This window comes from Micromys minutus (genome assembly GCF_963924665.1).
Source record: "Micromys minutus genome assembly, chromosome: 1".
In the NCBI taxonomy this organism is placed as follows: Eukaryota; Metazoa; Chordata; class Mammalia; order Rodentia; family Muridae; genus Micromys; species Micromys minutus.
The window spans coordinates 34386496-34396090 of NC_137969.1; the positions used below are offsets into that span (position 1 = coordinate 34386496).

At 44.5% G+C, this 9595-nt stretch overlaps 1 protein-coding gene across 1 annotated transcript; it reads right to left on the reverse strand.

Moving 5' to 3' along the window:
- Window positions 1–6092: 6092 nt before the first annotated feature.
- On the reverse strand, window positions 6093–9119 carry LOC308421371 (rho guanine nucleotide exchange factor 2-like; the record flags this gene model as incomplete). The annotated part of the gene is given in 2 exon segments (XM_080917725.1): window positions 6093–6730; window positions 6732–9119. Coding segments are annotated over 2 exon segments (2961 nt in total). The 3' UTR covers window positions 6093–6157.
- Window positions 9120–9595: the final 476 nt, after the last annotated feature.

A 9595-nucleotide genomic window follows, 5' to 3' on the forward strand; every position in this document is an offset into this window, starting at 1 on the left:
GATTCAATGCAATCTCCATCAAAATTGCAACTCAATTATTTACAAAGATAGAAAAAACAATTATCAACATCATTTGGAACAACAACAAGGAAAAACAGAAGCATAAAAATAATTCTTAACAATAAAAGATCTTCTAGGGGAATCACCTTCCCTGACTTCAAGCTGTACTACAGAGTTATCTAAAGTGATGAAAACCACATGAATACAAACCACAGAGATAGACAGGTAGATCAATGGAATAAAATTGAAGTGTCAGATGTAAACTCACACACCTATGGTCAGTTTATCTTTGACAAAGTATTCAAAAGTATACAGTGAAAAAATAAAAGTGTTTTCTACAAATGATGCTGATTTGACCAGCGATACCACTCCTGGGCTTATACACAAAAGATGTTCCATCATATCATAAGGACAAGTTTTCTATTAGGTTCATAGCAGCCTTCTTTATAATAACCACAAGCTGGAAACAACCCAGACATCCCTCAGTGGAAGAATGGATACCTAAAATGTGGTATGTTTGCACAATGAAATTACTCATCAATTAAAAAAGACAACTTAACAAAATTTTTAGGCCAATTGATGGAAGTAGAAAAGATTATTCTGAGTGAGGTAACCCAGGTTCAACAGGACATACTTGGCATATACTAACTAATTAGTTAATATTAGATTCAAAGATTAGAATACCCATGATACATCTCACTTACATATGAAAGTTAACAAGGAGAAAGATCAAAATGTGGATAATTCAACTCCACTTAGTACGGGGAAAAACATAATTACAGGAGCCAGAAGGAGGGAGAAATATGGGTGGGAGAGGAGGTAGTAAAATGGAAAAGGCAGGATCAAGTATAGGAAAAGACTGGAGAGATGTCCAGAGGGCCAAGAGAATGAATAGAAATATGTAGCAGTTGTGGGTAGGGAATGGGATGGGGGATCAGTAGAAAATTCCAGATACAAATGATGCAAGAGGGTCCCCAATGGGAATGACATTAGCCAAATACCCAACAGCCAAAAGTAGAACCTGAAGAGACCACCTCCAGCAGATAGACCTGGCCCTTAGTTGAGGGATGGAACCACCCACCTATCTCAAAATCTTTAACCCAGAAGGGTTCTTGTCTAAAGCAAACACAGGGACAAACAATGGAACAGAAACTGAAGGAAAGGCTATTCAGAGACAACCCTACCTTGTGACACATCCCACCTGCAGACTTTATAGTTTAACACTATTTCTGATGCTATGTGCTTGCAGACAGGATTCTGGTTTAGGTTTCCTCTAAGAGGCTCTGACAGTACCTGACTAAGGTCAATGTTGATACTCACAGTCAACCATTGGACTGATTGTGAGGATCCCAATAGAAGAGTTATGGTAAGTACTGAAGGGGCTGAGGGGATTTCAACCTCATAGGAAAAACTACAGTATCAACTAACCAGACCCCTTAGAACTCCTAGAAACTAAATGGCCAATGAAAGAGTATACATGAGTGGGTACTTGGCTCCTACTACACATGTAGCAGAGGACTGCCTTATCTGGCACCAGTGGAATGGGAGGGACTTGATCTAGTGGAGGCTTGATGTCTCAAAGAAAGGGTATGGTAGAGGGATAAGACAGAAGAATGTGGGTGGGTGGGCCTCACCGTCTTAGGGCCAAAGGGGAGTGGAGGGTATGCAACCTTCATTGAGGGGACACCAGGAAGAGGAACATTTAAAATGTAAGCAAATAAAATGATTATAAAAAAAAAACAAAAATAAATTCATTTTCAAGACTGGCCATAAAAACACACAGGATACTCTAGACAGGGAAGAAGTTAGACTAACAGCAAACTGTCACCGCTTCCTCTCCTCCTCTAAATATAATTTCCCATTCTCATCTCCCGCTCTGCAAGGGAACTCCTACTGCAGTATGCCCATCTCCAAGGCATATCATAAATATCCCCCTATTAAATACCTTTCCTCAAAGCATAGCTTTATCCCAGACCCAAAGTCAATCATATATTCCCTGGGATCCCATAGATTATTCCTTCCAGGAAAGCAGGAAGGAATGCAGTTCCTCCCCTTTCTCTCCATTTCTCCAAGGTCAAATTCCTTGGCTCACAAGCAGATCTCTAGCAGAACTTCTTCTGTGTAATCTCTTCCCCATCCCTCCCTGTCCTTATTCCTGGAAACTAACCTGAACCTGGTAGAATACTGAGCTTTTTCCCCATCTGGTGAAGATCCACCACTTACTCCAGCCCATCATTATTTCTAAGTTACAGATCCCATGGTCTTGGAACACATTTCACCTGAATTCTCCATTGCCACATTTACTAAGACCACCAAAAAATTTTCATATAAATAACACACAACAACTACCAGTGCTTCTTCAGAGCATGAGGGAAAACAACAACTGAGGAATAAATATTGCCAGAAGAGAAAACAAGATGTCAGCACCTAGAATGAAATCTTCCCAATCACAGATGTTTAGCCACAAGTGCAACAACACGTTCAGTAACAGGAAGGAAGATATGTATCCACAAGAGCCCAGAAACTCTACCACAGAAACCCCAAATGCTCCAAAAGACTTAAAGCACAGAGAACCTCAATAAATATGACAGTGATCTTTATTTTTTTTTTTCATTTGGTGAAGACTTTATTCATGAAATAGCATGCTTTGCGGCTTCTTATACTATTTTCTCTCTCTTTTTTTATTGAAAAGCTTTTTTTTAAAAACAAAGATAAATGTATATTTTTGCATAGAATTTTACGAATACATTTTTAAGGTTGTAATTAAGTAATTGTGGGTACATATACATACACATATGTATATATGTAACAAAAATATAGGAAAAGAGGGTACTAGTTTGAGGGGATGGGAAAGAAACTGGGAGGGGTTGTAGGAAGGAAAGGTGGATGTGAAACATTTCTATTTTAATTAAAATATATTCTTTTTTTTCTTGAAATTGACACAGTCTGTGAGTTGTTTCTGGGGTGGTCAGAGCTTTCTGGGGTTATTATCCCATATCAGTGACTGCATATTATGTCTGTTCTTTTGTGACTAGGTTATCTCACTCAGGATGATATTCTCTAGATGCATTCATTTTCTTAAGAATTTCATTAAGTCATTGTTTCTGATAGATGAGAAGTACTCCATTGTATAAATGTACCACAATTTTTGTATCCATTCATTTACTGAATAACATCTGGGTTCTTTCCAGCTTCTGGCTATTATAAATAGAGTTGCAATGAACATTGTGGTGCATGCATCTTTGTTGTAAGTTGGAGTATCTCTGGGTAAATGCCCAGAAGTGGAATAACTGGGTTGTCAGGTAGTACTATGTCCATTTTTCTGAGGAACTGCCAGACTTATTTTCAGAGTGGTTGTATCAGTTTACAACCCCAACAACAGTGAAGTGTTCCTCTTTCTCCAAATCCTCGCCAGCATCTGTTGTCATCTGAGTTTTGGATCTTGGCCAGTCTGACTGGTGTGAGGTGGAATCTTAGGATTGTTTTGATTTGCATTTCCTTGATGGCTAAGGATGTTGAGGACTTCCTTAGATGTTTGTCAGCCATTCAAGATTCCTCAATTGAGAACTTTTTGTTTAAGCCTGTATCCGATTTTTTAATAGGGTTGTTTGATTCTCTGGTGTCTTGCTTTTTGTGTTCTTTGTATACCTTGGATATTAGGCCTCTATTTGATGTGGGGTTAGTAAATATCTTTTCCCACTCTGTTGGCTGCCGTTTTGTTTTCTTGACAGTTTATTTAGGCTTACAGAAACTTTGCAATCTCATTAAGTCGCATTTGTCAATCTCTGATCTTAGAGTTCCAACTATTGTTCAAGAAGTTTTCTCTTGTGCCTATGAGTTCTAAGGTTTTCCCTACTTTCTCTTCTAATAGTTTCAGTGTACCTGGTTTAATGTGGAGACCTTTGATCCCCTTGCACTTGAGCTTTGTACAATGGGATAAAAAAGGGTCTATTTTCATTCTTCTTCAAACTGAGTGCCAGTTGGACCAACACCATTTATTGAATAGGCTGTCCTTTTTCCATTGAATGTTCACAGCTCCTTTGTCAAAAATCAGGTGACCATAAATGTGAGGGCTCATTTCTGGATCTTCTATTCTATTTCATTGATCGACATGCCTACTGCTGTACCAGTACCATGCAGTTTTCAGCACAATTGCCTTGTAATATAGCTTGAGGTCATTGATTGTGATTCCCGCAAATGTTTTCTTGTTGTTGAGGATGGATTTCACTATTCTAGGACTTTTGTTGTTCCAGATGAAATTGCACATTGATCTTTCCAATTCCATGAAGAACTGGGTTAGAATTTTGATGGGGATTGCATTGAATCTGTAGATTGCTTTTGGTAGGATGGCCATTTTTAAGATGTTGATTTTTCTGACCCATGAGCATGGGAGATCTTTCCATTTTCTGAGATCTTCCTTGATTGCCTTTATTAGAGGTTTGAAGTTCTTGTCATACAGGTCCTTCACTTGCTTAGTTAGAGTCATACCAAGGTATTACATAGTTTTTGTGACTATTGTGAAGGGTATTTTTTCCCTAATTTTTTTCTCCACATTTGTCCTTTGAATATAGGAAGGCTACTGATTTGTTTGAGATAATTTTATATCCAGCCACCTTGCTGAACTTGTTTATCAGCTGTAGGAGTTCTCTAGTGGAATTTGTGGATTTGCTTAAGTACACTATCATGCTATCTGTAAATAGTGATGTTTTTACTTCTTCCTTTCCAATTTGTATCCCTTTGAATTCCTTTTGCTATCTAATTGCTCCAGCCAGGACTTCCAGTACTATGTTGAATAGGAAGGGGGAGAGTGGGCAGCCTTGTTGAGTCCCTGATTTTAGTGGGATTGCTTTAAGTTTCCCGCCATTAAGTTTGAAGTTGGCTGTTGGTTTGCTGTATATTGCTTTTATTATGTTTAGGTATGGGCCTTGGATTCCTGTTCTTTCCAAGACTTTTAACCTTTTTTTTTTTTTTTTTTTTTTTTGCAATTTTGAGATTTTTAATAATTGTTTGAGCAGCTGCATCCATTCATGCCCTCTTCAGTGAGGTAATAACAGCCCCTTTTCAGAAACTGTCCTCACTGCCTGGCTGCAGGCACCGCAGTCCTCAGAACGGGCACTGAGACAGCACCTCATGCGTTTCAGGTCTTTAATTTCTCCCCGCGTGAGCTTTTTCTTTCTTTTCTTTGCTGTTACCGTTTGTTTTGTTTTTTAACAATTAAATTGGCAGACAAATGACTATCGCTGGTGGACATTAGGGTTGCATTAAAAAAAAAATCCCCCTCCCCCCAATTCTTGCTTACGTTTCAAACGTAGTTGCGACGGTGGGAGATGAGGTGAGGGTTCGTAGAGGTTTCCCAACCCACCTTAGAGCTTCTGGCAAATGGCTGAGGAAGGGTTCCGAATAGGAGCCCCCTGACCATTGACGAAGTAAGTCAATGTCTCCCTAATTCCTCAAGTTCAAAAACATGGAGCTAGAAGTGCCTACAATCTTCTTTTAAAAATATAAAACAGGTGCGATTGGCTTTGGTACAAAAAAAAGAAAGAAAAAAGAAAAAAAAAGAAAACAAAAACAAAACATTCTGGTCCCTGTAGATTCTTCCTTCCCCACCACAATACATTATGGCTACCCTAGCCTCTGCTCCATCAACTCCAAGGAGCCAGATTCCCATGGAGGATAGAAAAAAGAACAGCAGAAAGAGGCTAAGGGGAGTGGGAAAAGGGACATGGTCCTACCCACAGCCCTTCTTACAGGGGCAGTAGGCTCTGTGGTCACAGATGGATGTCACTGGGGTTGGTGTTAGATTCTGTGGCTAAGGCCAAACATATCCCAGTGGTATTAAAGGAGAGGCCCTCTGATACCTATGGCTTGGTTCCCATGTCCCTGGCCCTTTTTAAATCACCCCCCCATAACCAATAAACAATAAATAAATAATTTTTCCTAAGGAGGGGGAGAATGCATGAAAAATCGGCATCTGTGGTGTGGCTGCTGGAGAACACGAGGAGTGCAGTGGCCTCCAAGTCCCCAAGTCCCCAAGTCCCCAAGGCCCCTAGGTATCCAGGGACCTCAGGAACTGGCAAGGACAATCAGCAGTTCTTTCAGGGTCGGCCCCCTTTACTAATGTTCTTCAGTGGGGCACCAGGCAGGGGGACGTGTCCCCTTAGCTCTCTGAAGCTGTAGGTTCCCCATCTCGGCTTTCTGTCTCTTCAGGAATGTCCTGCATTCGGGTGAAGTCTCGAGGACTGTGGGGTGGAGACAGTCGGCTACTGACTTCTTCCTCACTACCAGTATCAGGGTCACTGCTGTCCTGCAGTCGGTCCTCGGGACTACCAGCTTCTTGTACCTCTCGGTCATCAAAGGGTTGGTGGAGGGAACGAACAGTCACAGGCAAATCCAGGCGGTCATGGTCTCGACTGGGCTGGGGGGGATTGAAGCTCAAAAACAGAGCGTCGCCTGCAGGAAGGCTGCGGCGCCGGGGGTCCAGAGGCCTGCGAGCCCAGGGCGCTTCTGCGGGGAGTGGTTCATTTTGGCCCAAGGCTGCCAGCTGTCTGCGGATCTCTTCAGCCTCCCGCTCCAACAGGGCCCGGGCTTGCTCGCTCTCTCGGAGCCTGGCTTCCAGGCTGCCGGCTTCAGTTGCCCGCTCTTCCCCGAGCCGTTGGCAGCGACGCAGCTCTTCCTGCAACAGGGTGTGTTGCCTCTGCAGTAATGCCAGCTCCGTGGCCTGCTTCTCGGGAGGGAGTTACAGAAGCAACCGCAGCCCGGCCGGCTTCACCATCCCGAGAGTTGGCTAGGGATAGCTTTTCCCACCGTTCAGGGCCCTCAGGGAACAGGGCTTCCATCAATCGTTCTTGCTGGACCACAACAGCCTGCAGGCCATGTAGAAGTCCATAAAGATTGACCAATGGCTGTAACACCTCCTCCTGTGGTGACCTCAACTGATTTCCATTCCGATCCTTCTGGCTGGAATCTGAGTCTGCCCTACAGAGCTCAATGGAACCATTGAAGGTCCTGGCCTCTCCATTAGCAGTGACCCCAGGACAGCTGCCACTGTCAGATTCTAAGGGTAAGGCTGGTTCTCGGGATGTCAAGGGCAGGTCCACACAAGGGCCCAACAGCAGGTCTTTCAGGCTTTCCACTTCACGGAGGGCATCTTTTAGCAGACGCTCGCCTCGAAGGGATTCAAAGGACTCCAGACGGAAAAGGCCCCTGGGCAGGGCGGGCGGGGGCATTCCAACAAAACCAGCTTTTAAGGCCTGGAAATGGACCATCTCAGCAAACAGCTCAACGTTCTTCTGTAGTAGCTCCACCAGTGCCTGGTTTTTCTGCTGTAGTTTCGTCTTGATCCTCCGGAGGTACGCCTTGTCCTCTGTCTCGATGAGAGGGAAGTCCTCCCTAGACGGGCATAGGCGCACACTTTGCTGGATGACTCGGATCCAGGTGGTACGGTCATCTCGAGATGCTGCGTGCACGTCATACATTTCCGGCGGGCCAGAGCTAATCAGAAACATCCCTTTCGCCTGGTTGGCAATGTCTCTTACGATGAGATTCTGCAAGGATACCACTGAGGGCTTGTCCAGGGACGTGAAGATGTATTTCTGGTCCTTTTCCTGGAGAAACACCAGCACATCTGTCATCAGTAGTAACAGGACATCTTTAAAGCGGCCTGTGGCTGTCTTCCAGAGAAGGCAGCCATCGTGGATAAGTTTTCTCCGCAAAAGTTCATCTCGGCCGAAGGGTCCCTTGCCAGGCACAGGGGTCTGAGCCCGAGGATCCATTCGGTTGTAAATCTCCTGCAGGCGCGCCTCTTTCTCCAGCTCGTGCACATCCTGGTCCACATTGGACAACAACTCCTTCACTAACCCTAGGGCTGCTGCCAAGTCTTGGTACTCCTCTTCAATCCCATGGGAATTCTGCAGGATCCGGTTGATGAGCACTGGGTATTTGGTAATCCGCTGAGTCACCAGGAGAATGCACTCCTGAACCCCATGCCGCTTCAGCACAGCCGAGCGGGTCATTTTCCGAATGAACTGTTGGAAACGTTTGTCTCGAGCATACAGCTCCTTATAGAGCTTTAAGGCCTTGGTGTGGCGGCTGCAGAACTCTGAGTAGGTCTTGCGCATCTGCTCAGCATTGGAACCTGAGAACTGGCTGATGAGCAAGTCACCCAAACGATGGATGACAAAGTTCCGGGTGCTTCCCGGACACAGGGCCTGGCGCCGACGTTCCAAAAGCTGACTAAGGAAACGTGTGTGAATGTCACTAAGCTCATCCACGCAGGGGAACAGTCCCTGGACTACTTCTGGCTCCAGCTGCAACTCTTCCAGCATCCCAGTGCGAAAGAGGCGGGTCATGATCTTCAAGGTTCTCACATGGTGCAGCTCTGTCTGGATCAACTCATAGATGACATCTTGTTTCTTCATCACCTCCTTTTTATGTTGCTGTAGGAAGCTGCTGTCCACGGCAAGACTCCAGGAATCCGCCTCGAAGTCCTTCTCGTCCATCTCAAAGTCGCTCATCAGCTCGTTGTAGAACACTTCGACACCTTCATCAATAAGGGATTCCACGGACAGGGTTCGGTTCCGCATGTTGAGGGAGTCTGTGGACTGGGAGAGGATCTGACGCAGCCCCAGAGGAGACTCATCATTGAAATGTCCAGCAATGTTGGTAGTGGAAACACTTTTGGCCAAAGACAAGGAGGAGAGACCACGATGAGAACCCAAGAGGGACTGCCGGAAGCTATCAGAAGGGTAGATGGCGGACGTTGGCCGCTCTCTGGTGGTTGTCTTACTTCGTAGAGAAACGGATTGCAGGGAAGTGTTGTTTCTCAGCAGTGCAGTTTTCTGTTGCTTCTGCTTGACCTTGGTACAGTTGGCCAGGGTGTCTTTACAGCGGTTGTGGATGGTCACGTTACATGTGGGACATATGAGGGCTTCCTTGGCCGTGATGCTCTTGTTACAGGCATAGCACATAGTCATGCCAGAGACAGAGATGGTGGTGAAGAGGTGGCCGTTGGTATAGCGGGCATCTTTAGCTTCCTTCATCTTCTCCTTTTCCCGGGTCTTGGTCGCCAGCTCCTTGCTCCGGTCGATCCGCGCGCGAGTGAGGGATTCGATCCGAGACATAATCCAGCGTGAGCTGCGCGGCGGCCCCGGGTGTCCAGCTCCGGCGGGGGAGGGGTCCGGCCCAAGACTTTTAACCTTAAATGGTGTTGAATTGTGCCAAATATTTTTTCAGTATCTATTGAGATGACCATGTGGTTTTTTTCTTTGAGTTTGTTTATACGGTGGATTACATTGATGGATTTCCTTATGTTAAACCATCCCTGCATCCCAGGGATGAAGCCTATTGATCATGGTGAATGATTGTTTTGATGTGTTCTTAGATTCGGTTTGCAAGGATTTTGTTGAATATTTTTGCATCAATGATTATAAGTGAGATTGGTCTGAGGTTCTCTTTCCTTTTAGGGACTCTGTGTGGTTTAGGAACGAGGGTTATTGTAGTCTCAAAATATGAGTTAGGTAGAGTTCCATCTTATTCTATTTTGTGGAATAGTTTGGAGAGTATTGGTATTATGTCGTCAATAAATGTCTGTTAAAAT